General features: G+C 36.6%; 1 protein-coding gene across 3 annotated transcripts in view; it reads right to left on the bottom strand.

The window, feature by feature from the left end:
* Nucleotides 1-17,703, bottom strand: part of lamb2l (laminin, beta 2-like) — an 80,743-nt gene that overhangs the window by 43,318 nt on the left and 19,722 nt on the right. For all 3 annotated transcript variants that reach the window (XM_055013060.1, XM_055013062.1, XM_055013061.1), the window contains exons 2-3: nt 16,846-16,901; nt 3,727-3,896 (exon numbers count right to left, since the gene is read on the bottom strand). In XM_055013060.1, the coding sequence (XP_054869035.1) occupies nt 3,727-3,896; nt 16,846-16,876 (201 nt within the window). In that variant the 5' untranslated portion in view covers nt 16,877-16,901. The remainder of the gene's footprint in view (nt 1-3,726; nt 3,897-16,845; nt 16,902-17,703) is intronic.

Raw genomic sequence — 17,703 nt, 5'->3', positions numbered from 1 at the left:
TTGGTAAAATCTCTGCAATTTGATCTCACGAGCAACTAAAAACACCACCTTGGAGAGGCTACGTCAAACACAAATGATTGATGAAGTCTCTTAAAAGCTGAGAGACGAATGTTTCGCGAGGTATAGGTTGTCACCACGTCCTTCCCCTTTCTGCCGTAACAAGAGGGCCTCTCACCAATCAGAGAGTGTCAGTCATGTTCACCTGGAAGCTGTCAGAGGTGAATATTTCTGCCCCGAGGCGATGGAAGTGCAGGCACATACATGCATGGATGCAAACACGGTGGTGGACATGCAAGAAGTGGTGTCATGCAGGGACAGAAGGAAAAACAAGAGTTGCATGCTGCAGATGTAGACGTAGAAACTGTTTTCTGTTGTTTTTTATACCCATCATCACACAGAGAGCTGCAGGTGGCAGAAAGAAAGCGGAGAATAATTATTCGAATCTACCTTTTGACTGTTTTCCCTCCTCTTTTGATTGCCTTCATCAGTTTCACCCGTGTCTGGTCTAAATATAAATAGTCTTGTCTTTGCCAGTTCATCCCTTTTAGCCTCCAGTTTGTTTTCACTCTAACAACCTGCCTGGTTTTCTTCCTGTTCCTTATCAAAATTTGGTTTATGCACTTCGGGTTTTTTTATTTGTTTTTTAACGCTGATATTTTATTTATTTCTTCAGTGTGTGTTTTGTCTTTTGCATATTTTTGGTTTGTCAGCTTGATGTTTTTCAATTTATCTGGACTTGTTTTAATATTCAACTGGACTTAAGTTACCTTTTGCACCACTGTGTTGTTGGTTTCTAGCTGTTTTACTTCCTGCCTTTTGTACGTTTCCCTCCTCTTTTGATTGCCTTCATCGGTTTCACTTGTGTCTGGACTAAATATAAATAGTCTTGCATACTGCAGATGTAGACGTAGAAACTGTTTCCCTTTTATACCCATCATGCATTTATTCATTAGTTTATCTGCATAATATGAACAAAATAATTCTAATAATACATTAGAACATGCATATTTATCAAAAATAAAGTGTATTTTGACGTCATGAAGAGTGAACACAGAACAAAGGGACATTTTGCAGAATTTTTTATTAAAACTCAAAGGCCGTGTTTGTAATAGGATGCTCGGGAGAATGTAAAATGTTAAAGAAACAAAAATCTGACCAGCTCAGTTTCACATTGCATGTAAAAGCACTTGAACACTAGCCAGAAATATGATGTGTGTGGGTTTTTTTTTTGTTTTTGTTTTTTTAAAATATCGATATACAATTTGGAATCTGGTTGCTAGATGTTCCTGTTTGCAATTGTACAGACAAGAATAACCAGGATTATTTTTACCACTAAAGAAATCAGTAACTATGAGGTGCATATTTCATTTAGGTGACTTTAAAACCGATCTAAGGAGTTTCACCTCTATCAGTAAAGCAGATTTCAGACTAGCGTTTGAATAAAAAACAAAGTTGAGCTTGGAATACGACACTAACAGAGTTCAAGGCGTGATGTGACAAAGTAGCATGTCCTAATGGTATGCATACTGCAGGAAACGGTACAAACTTAAAGCAAAAACACAAATCATGTGATCTGAAACTGAAACCATGGCCTGTTTCTATAGCAGACCACTCTTTGATCGTTATTATTGTTGGGTCACAGCATCTTTGCTGGAGAACAAAAAATCTATTCTTATGATGATTCAGTGTGGGAGTACTGTGTGTTTTATACTTCTTCGGTTCAATGTGTGTCATATGTATTGTGTATGTGCATTTTTGTATGTATTTTTGTGTGAAATTATAAAGACCAGAGGAAGAATAGCTCCCAACTTGCAAAAGCTAAAGTGGATCTTACGGGGATGACATTTTAAACCGTAAATTATAGCAATAAATGAAAAGAAAGATGAGAAAAGGGGGATGACATGCTGCAAAAGGCCGTGGGCTGGAATCCAAACACGCTGTTGTGGTTCAGGACGGTGGTTTTGGTATCAGTGTGACCCTGGAGCTGGAATTTTTATGCTATTTTCTCGGTTATGATTCATCTACATTCCCTAATAATCCCCAAAATGAGCAGACAGATGTTTGCAAAAACCTGAAGTGCAAGGGAAGGAGTTCGAGTGAAGGCGTGGCCGACTCGCATGTCTACACCTGGTGGATGTGTAACGTTGGAGGGGCCTCGCTGATGGAAACCAGGCTACAAACAAGCGGGACAGACGAACAATTGAAGATGAAGTAGTGCTGAGTGAAGGATGGAGAACAAACAAACCATCCCGAATACACAAACCACACCTAGATAAACTGTCCTGGAAAATTTCAGCTTTTTAAAATAAGAAAGACGACAGTTGTAGTGTACTTTTTCTGCACTAAAGAATGTGAAGTCATACCCGCCTCAAGCCTACTGGATTGTTTTCAGCCAGACATGTCATTTTAAAAAAAGAAAATTCCTTTGTTGAAATTGATGTCTTGAAGGAGAATATTCTTATACATGTATCGCATTTTGACCTTTAGCCTGAATCAGTGTATGACTTTGGGTGACTGAATACGTCTGACTTGTTTAATAAATCATATTTATAAAAAAAGCATTGATTGTTTGCTTTTGACTGTTTTCCCTCCTCTTTTGATTGGCTTCACCACTTTCACCTGTGTCTGGTCTAAATATAAATAGTCTTATCTTTGCCATCTTATTCTTCATTTTAAGCCTCCAGTTTGTTTCCTTTGTATCGACCTGCCTAGTTTCCCTCCTGTTCCTTGTAAAGATTTGGTTTGTACATTTTTTTTGTTTGTTTGTTTTTTTTTAATCCTAATATGCTATTTTTTTCTTTCTTCAGTGTGTGCTTTTGTTGTCTTTTGGATATTTTTACTTTGCCAGCTCTAGGTTTCTACATTCATCTGGACTTAAGTTACCTTTGGCACCATTTTATTGTTGTTTTCTGGCTGTTTTACTTCCTGCCTTTTGACTGTTTCCCTCCTCTTTTGATTGCCTTCATCAGTTTCCCCCTTATCTGGTCTATATATAAATAGTCTTGTCGTTGCCACTTTGTCCCTTTTAGCCTCCAGTTTGCTTCTGTTGTATCGACCTGTCTAGTGTTCCACATCTTCTTTGTCAAGATTTGGTTTGTGCATTTTGGGTTTGTGGGATGTTTTCAAGTTCAAAAGTATGTTATGTTTAGACTTAGATGACTTTATTAATCCCCGGAGGTAAATTATGTTGCTACAGCAGCATGGATATTCAATAAAGGGGTAAACAATTAGATATATTTTAAAGTATGAAGTGAAGGTACAAGAAAATAAAATAAAATTTAAAAATAAAATAAAGTGGTATAAGATTAAAAAAAATGTAAAATATAATATAGAAAAAATCAAGAGACTGTACAAGAGTGATACAGAAATGTGCAAATGAGCAAAATGTGCAAATATATATATATATATAAAATGAATGACGTTTAGAATGTAAAGTGTACAGTATGTGAAGTGGTTTAATCAGCAAGCAAAACAAAAGATTTTTTGAAAAAGCATTTTGTATTAATCTCACAAGTCATGTAGTTTTAATCCCTCTAGGCCACTAAAATTTTAAAACTGTGGAGCAATTAATGTGAGTCATAGAGCATAATGAGCAGCAGAAAAATAATTAGCTTAATTAGCCTAATTAGTCTTTTCCTGGAAGGTGTGAATAGAGTCATCATCTTGCTGCCTTTACAAACTCCCAAAGTAAAAATGTGCTCTGACTAAGCGTTGGCGTGTTCTGACCTGCAGATGGCTGACGATGCAGTAGTCCTCTGGACCGTCTAGTCCGCAGGTGGAGGTGGCGGTGAGGTTGACGGCCCGTCCAATCAGAAGGTTTCCCGTTGCTGGGTAACAGCTTCCTTCGGTGCAGCCGTGAGGGCTAGATGGGAGCTCCTGTCCAATCACGCCGAGAGCTGCAGGTGGCAGAAACAAAGGGAAGAATAATTATTTGAATTAGTCGTTGTTCTGTTTCCTGTTTTATTTTGAAAAAAGTCCCGTCCTTGTGTGTCTCCAGCTGTTCTGTTTCCTGCCTTTCGACTGTTGCCCCTTTCTTCTGATTGCCTTCATCAGTTTCACTTGTGTCTGGTCTAAATATAAATAGTCTTATCTTTGCCAGTTTGGGGGTTATTTGTTTTTTTTTAACCCTGATATGTTATTTCATTTCTTTCTTCAGTGTGTGCTTCAACTGTCGTTTGGATATCTTTGGTTTGCCAGTTCTAGGTTTTTTGATTCATCTGGACTTAAGTTACCTTTTGCACCATTTTGTTGTTGATCTCTAGCTGCTGTACTTCCTGCCTTTTGACTGTTTTCCCTCCTCTTTTGATTTCTTTCATCAGTTTTATCTGTGTCTGGTCTCTTCAGTCAGTTCTGAGTGTATAAATAGTCCTATCTTTGCCAATTTGTCCCTTATAGCCTGTGGTTTGTTTCCTTTGTATTAGTCTCCCTGGTTTTCTTCATGTTCCTCGTAAAAATTTGGTTTGTGCATTTCAGTTTTTTTTGTTTGTTAAACCTGATGTTATTTTTTTTCTTTCTTCAGTGTGTGCTTTAGTTGTCTTTTGTATACTTTTGGTTTGCCAGTTCTATGTTTTTAGATTTACCTGGACTTAAGTTACCTTATGCACCATTTTATTGCTGTTTTTTTTTTTTTTTTTTTAAATTAAAACTCGTCTTTTGATTTCCTTCTAGTGTCTGCATTTGGATCTTCTTCTAACACCCACCTTGACAAAATCATGTTTTCCACTTTAAAAGTTGTTAATTTCTTAGTGGATGTCCTGGTCACAAGTCTTTCATATTTTGAAGGTAATAAAAAACATTTCAAGTAATCCCTCTCCAATCAGTTTACGTTTTAAACACTATCTGACTGACACTTGATGTTAGCATTTAGCATTAGTGTTTCTCACGGATCCCTTCTATCAAGCCCTAGTTTTCATGACCCAGTATTATAAGAATGATAATCACAAATCATGACTTCCGTGCCTGCCAGAAATAAGTCTTGGAGGTCTAGTGATAGGGGAAGGGAGATGTGGAGAGAGATAAATGAAAGTCTTTCATCCTGTTGACAACAGGAGAAGCTGCATGTTGAGGCTTGGTGGGAAAGACGAGGATGGTCTGAGATGGAATCAAAAGCATCCTTTGTAATGTGATAAAAAAATTGTGCTGCTGCGCATCCAGTGAGCACTTTATGAGGAACACCTGTCTACCTGCTTCATGAGTGCAATTATCCAACTAGCCAATCAGGTGGCAGCAGTATCTGAGATTAGGGCAAGTTTCCTGTTGTGTTTGCATCAAATGATGGCGGCGCTGCGAGAAACATTCCATCAGAGCAAATTTTCAGACCTCAAATTGTTAATTGCAGCACTTCAGTATGATTGCATGACCTCAAATTGTTAGAAATAAAGGGAATTGCTGTTGTGTTTATAATTCAAATACATATATAAAGACTTGTTCACCCGTAAAGTGGTCAGACAGATTGAAATGAGTCCATAAAAGCTGCCAGTGATGATGTTTTTAAAGAAATGGACGTGTGGAGTGCAGATGAATATCTACTTGGTCAGATTCCTCATTACAAAAGCAGCATATTTTCCATCTTCCTTGTTTTGTTTATGAGAGCCTAAGTGTCATGCAAATAGTAGTGATTCCCAGTCAAATTATCCGTTCGACCAGAAGAAATGAATTTCAATCAGTTTTTCTCAGTCACGGTGAGGCACATAAAGTGGTCTCAATTTGTTTGAAAATGGCTGCTTTTAAACCGTTGCAGATCAAGATTTATAATGTTTAGTGACACAATACCCTTAAGATACTCTCTTGAACCAGATGAGAAAACATCACGCCACTATCTGTACAATTTCCAAGATTTTGTAATGAAAAAGATCCAAGATTATACACAAAAAAGCCATCAAAAATCCAAAACTGAAAACGTACATATAGACTGCAAACTCTAGCAAACCAGAGGCACACAATAAATGCCATGCCCTGAGTTCGAGTCAAAGATTTAACTGAATTCCTGTGAAACATTAACATTAACATTAACCGCCTGCCCGGCATTGCTGCCAGTTCTAAATAAACCGGACAGGAAACACAGAAAATACCAACAAAAATCAGCCTGCGATGTGATTCCACAGCATGTACAGCAAATGTAAACAGATGTAATATGAAATGAGACAACATTTATGGTGTGTGCATTCAGGATTGCATGTCAGTGTGTTCGAGGGCAAAGTTGTGGACTGCAGATAAAGATCTAACACACCCTGGTCAAACATAAAACACGAGGCGATGCAGCGCTGAAACTCAAGCATGTAACGTGCAGATACAAGAAAGCAGAATATTTGACTTTGCAGTTCCCTGGACAGTGAGTTTTAAGAGATGCAGAAAAACTTTAAAACCCCTCATGTGTCCGTGTTAAAGCTGAATATATGGTTTGACTGTCCTGTTCAAACAGAAACTGATTCAGAACTGTAACTGGGTTTCAGCTGACTTCACTCTGCAGGTATGACTTCACTGAACAGGTTCATTCACTGGTCAAATAACCTGAACCAGGTGAGGCATCATAAAACACTGAACACACAAACCATCCTTCCATGAACAAAAAAAAGCAAGTGTTTGACTGTAGGTCACTCCGTCTAGAATCTCACATTTTTAGAACAATTTCTGTTCCACCATCCCTGATTGGCCTGAGCTTTTTATAGCATAAACCCCATAAACTGTAGATAACTATGAAGATATCTGTGATATTTTAGCTTAATATGTCAAACACCTTGTAAGACTTTGAGATTTTAAAAAAGCCTTTCAACCCACTTCCAGCAGGCTTTTTTCTGACATTGAAACTTGAGGCTGTTTCAATTACAATATCTCAGGAATTATTAAGAGTAATGTTATTTCTCATCATGTCATTGATTCAGTGTCTCCCGCCTACAAAGTGGAGTAGGAAAATGAAAAATATGCCCATATTAAACCATTTTTAACACTACAATACTGTCTTCCTTGGATTATATCAGCATTTTTGTGTTTTTGTGGTGTCAAACTTGCTCAATAAGTTATCAAAGTTCATCAAAACCTTACTTTTCATTTCTGTGATCAAGTATTTCATAGTATTCTGTATGTCTAGTTTTGTATTATTGTGACATGCAGCTACATGTGGTTCAGAAAATATCACTAGTTGATTTCTGCATTACTAATTATGTGTTATTATGATCTCAAAGGTAGAACATTTCATGACGGCTTCTTTTGTTAAAATACATATATTTCAACTCGTACATATTCCCAAATTATTCCAATTCCTATTATTTTTTTAAAAACTGCTCGACAGGCAGTTTTTAAAAAAGATTTATCTCACAAACTATTTAATATATCAAGCTAAAATTTCGCAAATACTATTCTAAATATCTGTACTTTATGATAAAATAATTTCAAACAAATCAGAGCAGAAGGAAACAGATGATGCAGCGAGGAACTAAATCAAACTCATTTGAGTCTCTCCGGTCTTTGTATAGAGTAGCTCTAAAATCTGGACACAAAGGCAAAGGTGGTTTAAAAATTTCAAGAAACTGGCAGTGTCATGGACAAACCTTGTTCTGGACGACCAAATGTATCAGCCGAAACTAAAGAAGTGGTCGTGGCTAGAATTTATGTGAGGCCCTTAAAAATCACTTCCATAACTCTAACCCTATGTCCATCTTCATGTCCACTGAGAAGTACCAGTTAAACTCTTCCTTCTTTCCACAAAGCCACATTTAATCTGTGGAGGCAAAAAAATTATAGTTAATGAGATTTCCTATGTGTCCACACTTTAGAGACACCCTGTTGTGCAGAAAGACTCACTACAAAGACTGAAGAAATACTGCTAAATTGATTTATATACCCTGATAATGAGTAGAACCAATTCACGTCTGTCAAAAATATGACTTTCTTAAGGAAGGAAGGCATCTAAGTGATAAAACCCTACAGAATGTAATCAATTTACCAAAGATGTCACCAAAGTAAAAGAAACAAATGCTTTTTATTTGCTCTTTTCCTTTGTTTTCCATCGCCCAGCTGTCATATCATCACTACTTATCATATTGGTATGTAGTATGAGTGCATATTTCAGACTGATGAAGTGATGAAAGCGACACTGGGATGTGTTACGAGGTCTTCTGTCTCAGCACACAGCCTTCGGTGCTCGTAATTCAGCCTCAGTTTTTAATTAACCACTGCATTTTGAACTAGACCACACGTGCGAGGAAAGTCGTTAAACCTGGGTCATTCTGCCTCTAATGGCTTTCTCCAATCTGTCAGGCCACGTTGAGACAGATAAAGAACGGGCATTTGTGTTGGTAATTACAAAGCGAAGCCGTCGTCTAAGCTCACCTGTAAAACAGCCTCTGATGATTCTGTCTGCATCTGACAGCGGCGCTCATCCCCCTCTCTGTGTGGGCCGAAGCAAACATCTCCCCTTGGTTTTCACCTGCCCCAACTAGCATGAAGAACGCCAGCATTGAATTCCTCCTGTGGTGCATAGCGCTAACTATACCGGCATCTTCACTCTCAGGATTTTACTGTATATGCACTTGTAAATGCATTCGCTATCAGAGTGTGTGGATGAGCTGTTACTGCATAAATGACACTAAAAAACCATCAACACCCTATGTAGATGAGCGCAATAGTACACAAGTTTTACTTTGTAGTTGTACTGCATTTTATAAGGTTCATTGTCTCCACGTTTGTGCACATCGGTCTGCTATGTACACTACCATTCAAAAGTTTAGAGTCACTTAGAAATGTCCTTATCTTTGAAAGAAAAGCAGTTTTTTTCAATGAAGATAACATTAAACGAATGATAAATACAGTCTAGACATTGTTAATGTGGTAAATGACTATTGTAGCTGGAAACAGCTGATTTTTAATGGAATATCTCCATAGAGGTACAGAGGAACATTTCCAGCAACCATCACTCCTGTGTTCTAATGCTACATTGTGTTAGCTAATGGTGTTGAAAGGCTCATTGATGATTAGAAAACCCTTGTGCAGTTATGTTAGCACATGGATAAAAGTGTGAGTTTTCATGGAAAACATCAAAGTGTCTGGGGGACTCCAAACATTTGAACAGCAGTGTGGGTACACTGCATTATCTGGAATTGAGATTTTGCATTTCGATGCAAAGTACAGCAGCTAGTTGCACATTTCACTGTGACAGTGTGCCGATTTCCTTCAATTCAAAGCATTTTTATGGACGTAGCACAAGATATTTGGAGAATTTAGTACTGTTGATGGAAAGCAGGTCCAAATCAAAGCATCTCCAAAGTCCAGCATCAATTATTTTAATATGAGCTCTTTTACCATTGAAGTAGCCACAAAACAATCATTTGTGCTGTTTTCCTGGCACATGTGTACCCTTGCGGACTAGAGAAGATGACAAACTAACTTCAGCATAGATCACTGTGGACACTGAATCCATCTACTGTCTGAGAATTTATGATAATTCACTGAAAATATAGATGTACAGTTGTTTTTACCTCTGGAATATAAGCATATAGTTGGTTTATTTACACTGTTTTTACTGGTTATTGATAATATATTGTTGTATGATTGTATAGCATCCTGACACCCTGAATTTCTAACTTTTTAAACAATTTATTGGACCAGATTTCAAAAAATAGGTAGACTTTGACATTCAAGAACTCTTTCAGGGTATTATGCACAGAAGTTAGATTTGGTAACACTTAATGAAGTTAAAGAATTTAAAGAAAATAATCCTCCTTGTTTTGTGACCGAAAAGCAAAGAAACTGAAGCCGTTTGTACAGATTTTGACTGTGGGACACCAGCTGGATTGTCGGAGGGTGATTACAGCAGGCAGGAAGAGTCGCAGGTAAACAGGGCCTGAGGCATCTTATATACTGAGTTACGGCAGGAATGCAGCGACGGAGGGGAAAATGTTATTCATTAGAGGAAACGTTCCAGGTGTCGGAGCGGTGGATGAAAGAGATGCAAACACGTTCTCTAGTTCTGCACATAAAGAATAGATGGTACAAGACATGACCACAAGCAAGAATTTGACATTACAGCAGCTTCATCCACATGAAGCGTCGTAAGAAATAAGAAAAGAAATACAAGATATCATAAAGTTTGTGTACATCTTTTACATGTACAGATTTGGCATGACAGATGTACAAAAGCAACTCCATAATGCTTCATCTTCTTCATCTACACCAGGCTTGGCCAACCTCCAGCTTGCGAGCCATATGTGGCTCTTTGCCTGGTTTCATATGGCTCTTGCGTTTATGTCAAATTTTGTGCGCCATTTCAGCTCACTCTATGCTATCATCGACCAGGAATTTCCAAAGGGGACTGAACTTCAAAAGCACAAGTTGGTCACTTTGAAAAGTCAGGCAGAAAAGCAGACACAGTTGTTCCAAAAATGTACAAAGCACTCAAAGACCGTAACGCTTGCATCAAATCAACTGACTTGGAACAATGCACTAGGGCTGGTCCGAATAGCAATTTCTGGGCTCCGGATATTCGGGCCCAATTAATGATGAATATTCGGCTCGTCTCGAACGATCGATCTTTGTGAGGAGGACTAACTGAAACCTGCTATAAGGGAACGGACCACTGAGTTCTGTGTACCAATGGAAAAATACCCCAATGTCAAACGGGCTGCACTTAAGATACTGTCAATGTTTGGGTCAACATACATCTGCGAGTCTGTATTTTCTACCCTGAAACACGTGAAACCAAAGCATCGATCAGTTCTGAAAGACACACGTGTGAAAGAATTGCTTCGAGTGGCAACTATAAGGTAAGGAATGCCAGAAGTCCCACTAAGCAACATGCATGGTAAGAGAAAAACGCTATTGTAAATTATATTTTTGTTTGTAGACTTGGTTGAACTGAGAGCTTGTGTGTGTGAGACAGTGGGGATGGGATGGTACATTTAAACTCTACTCCACCACCACATAGAGTAGAGGTATTCGTAGGTTATCAAAGTGTACTTAAAAATAAAGCACTCAAAGTTGAAAATAGAAGTCCGTATTTACTCCACAACTTAAAAATAAGTCCTTAGAGAAATCTGATAACACTAAAATCTACATAAATGAAAATAAAGGTACCATTTTTATTGAAAAATTCACATTTCTGGGATGGAATTACATGTAGCTTGTATATTGGAATTGATTCCAGTTGTTTTTTATTTGCTCTACACCGAAGTAATGTTGAATTATCAATAAAACCAACCAATAAGCAGAGAACTACAAGACTCTGGAGGAAATGCTGAGTGTCATTTATGGTCTTTGGGTGAAAAACACAAAGTGAAAACACTCACATGACTCTATTATTGTACTGATGCTGTGAACAGGTGACAGAGGAGGAAGAGTTGCGTTTGTATTAATTAAACAACGGGCACAAATAGAAATAAAGGTCTGTTTTTGATTAGTTGATCTCAGAAAAAGACCTGATTCTCTCTAAAAATTAGGCAAATAATGGCTACTGTCTGAAAACATATAATTCATTGAAAAAAATAGATGTACAGGTGTTTTTCCCTATAAAATATAACCATAAATAAGGTTTATTTACATTATTTTTACTGTTTATTGATTATAATAGTTAGCCTGTATGGCATCCTGACACATTGAACTTTTACCTTCATTTTATTGGAGCAGATTTCAAGAAGAGGCCAGACTTTGACACTTAACAACTTTTACAGAGTCGTCATATGTATTTACATTTATACTTTAAATTTAAATAATAATCCAGCCAAGGTAACCTCCATATTCATTCATTCTTTCATCCATTCACTAATACTGCAGGACTAAAGCCAACTACAGCTCACTGCAACTGGATCTGACAGTGTCTGGCTCCAATAATGCAGCATAGTCTAGTTAATAATCGACTGACCCAGATACCTGCATGTGGGAGGAGGTAGGAAGGGCAACTGTAATAGGTGTAGGCTTCGTTTTAAAAATAGGAATTTCAGTTTAACTTTGATCAAATGCGGTGACAAATGCTGGCGGTGAAACAAAGCTAATTTAACTTTAGCTCGATGTGTGTGTGGCCTCTTCACCGAGCCTTTAAACCTTCCATTTCTGCCTCAGATCTGCTGTCAGTGGCCCTGTAATTTACTACACAGTCCACAAATACCCCAGATTCTCCCAGTTCAGAGTCCGGTCCAGATCCTGCAGGCTGACCCGATAAACCCGAGCTCGAATTATCACAAGATGTTTAACGTCATGGAAGCTGTTCTGCAGGTAGAAACTGAAATATGGTCCAGCTGGGACCAGAGCATCTACTAAAGGTGACTGCAGTTCAGAAAAAAACTTTTGGTCAATCAAGAAAAACTGCAAAAGTGGAATTCCATCCCCACAAACTTTACAGACTCAGGAAGCTTTGCAGTGTTTGATTAAAGTTAGCACAAAACTGTCACCTTTTATTTCCTGTTTTTATGAAATTTCATTTATTATCTCACACTGATGGACTTTTAAGTGTTCTCCTGTTTTATGGACAGGATTTATTCAGGATCGACTGATATGGGTCTTCCAGGGCCACTACGGATCCGATTATTGTTGAATCAAGAAAGGCCGTTAACCAATATACAGTAAATATAATGTTTTAACAGCATGTGATATCAGAGAACCTGTCATTCATAGCAAAGCTTCTTCATTAAAAACTGAAGATGTAAAATAGAAACAGGAGTGGTTAAATTATCTCCTCTGTCTATGTGACTGAGATTTATCAGTCTAATGCTGTTCTTCTCTATTGTCTCCTTTCTGATTAAAGATTAATCTATTTGGCCTTTAAAAATGGGTAACATACGTAGATATTTTATTTCTAAATAATTAAAATATTCAGTATGAACTAGGGTTATTTCTTCAGTTGGTTGCTGAAGAAAAAACTCCACAAAAGGTTTTTCTTAACGGTGTAGGGTCCTCCAGTTTCTAAGATAACTTACTGAAATGGAGGCGCCCGTTGGCTACATTTTGTCTCTACATGGCCACTATACGATGAAGATTATTAGCAAATTGATCAATTTACTCGCTGGTTTTTCAACATACATGAGGTATGAGGTGTGCAGGAGGCCGAAGCAGACAGGAGTGAGTCTGCAGGAAAATATGTAAATTGGAGTTGTTGGTTTTAAAGCGAGTCTGTCAGACAGACGCTGAGGTCTTAATGATGTCAGACTCATTTATTGGCTGGTTGAGGCCAAACTTCAAAGCCACTGCAGGAGTGGAATCCAGGTGAAAACTGTCTTCACTTGTACTTGGAAGCCAGACAGTTCTCGATTAGCTACCCTTTAGTGTTCCACGTTGCTGAAATATCGCTCAATGAGTAATGCCTTTTTAGTCCTCTCGGTATAAAAGTACAACATAATTATTAGTATTATTATCATTTAGGGTCCTGCAAACTGAAACATCAACTCATCAAAGAAGATTTAAATCCTTATTTAATTCCTGAAGCTGGTGAGTAAGATCAGTGAGTAGACCTAATGACGATGTAAAGGGAGAACACAAGCCAAAGGAGAGGACAAGATGTACGTTCAGCAGCAACTACCACATTTTACCTGCTCACACTAGTACAAAAGAATCTGATGTTATTATTTTTCACACTCATCTACCACGGTTACTGAAGTTAGAAATGACTTTAAAAATGTCACAGTTGATGGAAATGAGAGGGAAAAGGTGAGACACTGGTTTCTGTTTTAATGATGTTGACATGCTGAGCAGGAGTTCAAGTTCCACACCTGAGTGATTCCATCTCAGTCAAGTCTGATTTACTTAAATGTATTTTTATTTTAACACAAACAATGCATTGTTTCAATCAGTCTTAGCTTGATAGATCAAATATGTTCAGAAATATCTGTTTTGTTTATTAATTGCTCATTAACCAGCTTTCTGCACATTTTTTTGCACATTTAAATTTGAGGCTGTTTGAACAACAATATCTCAGGAACGATTTAAGATAAAAGTCAGAAATTTTCCTGCTATATAAAAAGAACCGGCGCGATCTCGCTTTTTTAAATGCACTGTTGGGGAAAGAAGAAGAAGAATGAAAGTTTCCACGAGGACAGAAGTTCCCTTCTTGGTAGAGCTGTGTAGACTGAATTATTACATTATTATCGTCATCACTACCGTTTTTTCTTTTGACACAGGCTGGTCAGTGAGATTTTAAAGCCTAAACTTTGAGGTTTTACAATCATCCATTTAACAGTATGTTATCAAAACCGTATACAGTAAATAGTACTTTATTAACATCATCACCCGTATGTCATTTCTAGCATTAATGTAATGAATCATCGGTGTACAAACAGAAAAGATCTGTTTTCTCAACCAAAATCACGTATTGAAAACATGTCGCTGTATTTGGAACAGACTTTTCAAGTTTATTATCAATCAGTAGTTCTTGTCAAAACTTCCAAAATCTCTACACGATGTTTCTGTCAACCTTAATTATGAGGTGATGTTACTATTTTTTTATGTCTTAATTTGCTCATCATGTCGCTGATTCAGAACCTGCAATACTGGACAAGTAGTTCAAATATTCTCTGATTACCAGTGAGTCAAAATATGAAAAAAATCTACAAACTATACGATGAGTCTCCTCCATACCAAGCCCTACAGCAATGAAAAATATGTCCACATATAAATGTTTTCTTAGTTATGTTTGGGGAACCATTTTTAAACTCGAGGACCCTGTTTTTGTCTTAATTATTCTATCTACCAGTATTTTTTAATTATTTATATTTTCTGCTCAGTCAGTCATGAAAGGAAACAAACTTTCTTTCCATTTTTGTGGTGAAGTAGAATCAAAACACTTTGCTGATTCAGAATAAATGATATTATGAAAAATGACAGAGAAAATTGCAGGTTTTTATCTATAATACTTTAAATATTAAGAAAATCAGTGATTGATGAGCAGAAACTGTCAGGATTTGAGGTTGAATGATGCACCTCAAAACACAAATTAATAAAGAATTATGGAAAACTAATAACAAAAAATTATTAAAAGACAACACATCTGTAAAATACTTCTGGTTTTTTAGCTGATATAAATACAGCAAAATCATGTTTATTTCTTTTAAATATTTTTTTAATGATTTTAATAGATGCTATCTTTAACAAGACCTAGAAAATGTGTAAAATAGCAGCTAATCTTAATAAGATTATCCATCATTTTCTCAACCTTCATATGTAGAACCTTTCCTTCAAATAAAAGCAAAAATCTGCAAAAATAATTATGTTTTTGCTGATTCAAACACACTAGAAATTCTGTAATGTTATGGTCACACATATAAAACAAAGTTTATTATCGTGTGTACATTTTTTTTTACAGTTTTAGCCTTTATTTCATTTTAATATATATTATCTGTAATTTAACAAAACAGGAAAAATGTGTGAAATAAATAAATAAATAAATAAATAAATAAATAAAAATCATTTACCAATATTTTATTCAACAGCAAATATCGATAAAATAATGATATTTTACTGACTTTAAAACAATAGAAATGGTGCAATTTTATGGTCAAACATTAATTACAGATTTATTTATTTTATTTGCATTATTATTAGCTTTTTTTTTTTTTTTTTTTTTTAAACAGCTTTAGCCAATCTGTCAGGAAAATATCTGTAAAATAACAGTATTTTATTCACCATTTTCCGGTCCTTAAAATTATGGATTATTTTTGTCCTTGAAGCAAAACTTTAACGGCAAAATGTAGAATCACTGTCAAGTCTGGTTAAACTGAAACTTCTTGAATAGAAAAAAGAAAATTTATGAATGTTTGACAGTTTCACTTAAATGCGTTAAAAAGACATGAAAGCGAGGAACTAAAATGCAAAGTTCTGTTGTTGTACATTTACTGAGTACCAACAATAAATCAGTCTTCAATTCTTATTTATTTATATTCATGGATGTGAATTCATTTATTTCTGCATGGATTGTATTGCCATGTTACCATCAAAATTACTTGAGATAAATTGGGTAAGGTGCTGAATTTTTTTTTTTTTTTTTTTTTTTTTTTATCATTTTTTTCTGGCCTTTATCAAAAATACCTTATTGGAAAATTAAAATAATTACTGATACTGACTGAGATAAAACATTGTATGGTGATAAAGTTTCAGTTCCATTACATTACAAAGCCCAACTTACACTCACTGCTGTCGTATAAAATACATATTACTGTGTAGTTTTACTGAGGCCACACCTGTGGTTTATATAGCCTGGGCCAAGAAAACACAGATACAGGCTACTGCTGGCATTTACAGACTGTGCAAGTAGCTCACTGTTGGATAGAATAGAATAGAATAGAATAGAATAGAATAGAATAGAATAGAATAGAATAGAATAGAATAGAATAGAATAGAATAGAATAGAATAGAATAGAATAGAATAGAATAGAATAGAATAGAATAGAATAGAATAGAATAGAATAGAATAACTTTATTAATCCCCGAGGGGAAATTTGGTTGTTAAGCTAGAAAGAGTAGAGTTCCAACCACCATAAATACAGATAAATAAGCAAAAATGTGTAGTAAATAAAAATATACAATAAGAAATATGCATTTTAAAAATTCATCCTGTAATCAGTGCACTTTCTGGACACTTGTGAGAAGAAAAATTCTAAAAAGCCGGTTCAATCGAGCAAAGATCTGTGACTCATGACTTCATGCCCATTTGTGTAACCGGGGTGACTAAATGATCTTGTTTTATTATATAAATTGCTTCTTTACACAATTCAAAAATAATTCAGTATCACGCCACATTAAAATCACAAAGACTGCAGTCCAGTTGAATCCGAATCAAAACCTCTTTTTCACATCGTCTCAGTCTAAATGAGATTTAAAAGCATCCTGAACAGAAACAGATACAGCAGATAATCTACGACTTCCACTCACCCAGAATGAGGAGGCCCAGATGTGTAGTCATGATGGACGTCAGGCCGTCGGTCTGGCTGTAACAAACACAAATAACATCATTGTTTCAAGAGACGTCACTGTAGACAACATCTCAATACAGCTGCCAGAAGAAAAAAAGAGACCAGGTTTGCTTGTCAACACTGACTGCAAAATGACCACAAACTTGAAGTGTTTCTGTCCAATAAGAAATGCAGTTTACACTCTACACCGATCAGCCACAACATTACGACCACTGACAGGTGAAGTGAACGACATTGATCATGATGGTTCTATCTGGTGTTCTGCTGGAAAACCTTGGATTTTGGCATCCATGTTGATGAGACTTAGAAACCCAAATAAACGTTGTCCCAGAACAAGCATACTACTTCATGCAAATGGAAATCCCAAATGCCACTGGCCTACCCCTGCAGGAAAACACACCCATCAAACATCAAACAATCAAGATCATCTTGAGGAACAATCGTCCAAGATGTTGATTTGACCTCACGGCACAACCCAGAGTATCCAAAGAATCCACTGACAACATCCTGGTCCAGACCCCACTGGACACCCTGAGAGGTCCTCTGGTCCAGGCCCAATGGTTCAGAGCATTTTGGACCACATAAGGAGGACCTACGCAGTATTAGGCAGGTGGTCATAATACTATGCCTGATCGGTGTAGGTCTTTGTCAGATAGTCAAGGCGGATGGTAACGAGGGATAGATTGATTATCTATCAATATTTGGTATTTTTCCAATTATCTGTTATTTTTATTAGCCGATGATGGATAGTAATGTCCCACCTACAGACCTGATTGGTTACAGGGCTCCAAACTGCAATCAAAATAATGTTTCTGTC

Source organism: Amphiprion ocellaris, chromosome 8 (assembly GCF_022539595.1).
Source record: "Amphiprion ocellaris isolate individual 3 ecotype Okinawa chromosome 8, ASM2253959v1, whole genome shotgun sequence".
Lineage (NCBI taxonomy): Eukaryota > Metazoa > Chordata > Actinopteri > Pomacentridae > Amphiprion > Amphiprion ocellaris.
This window is presented reverse-complemented; position numbering and strand designations above follow the sequence as displayed.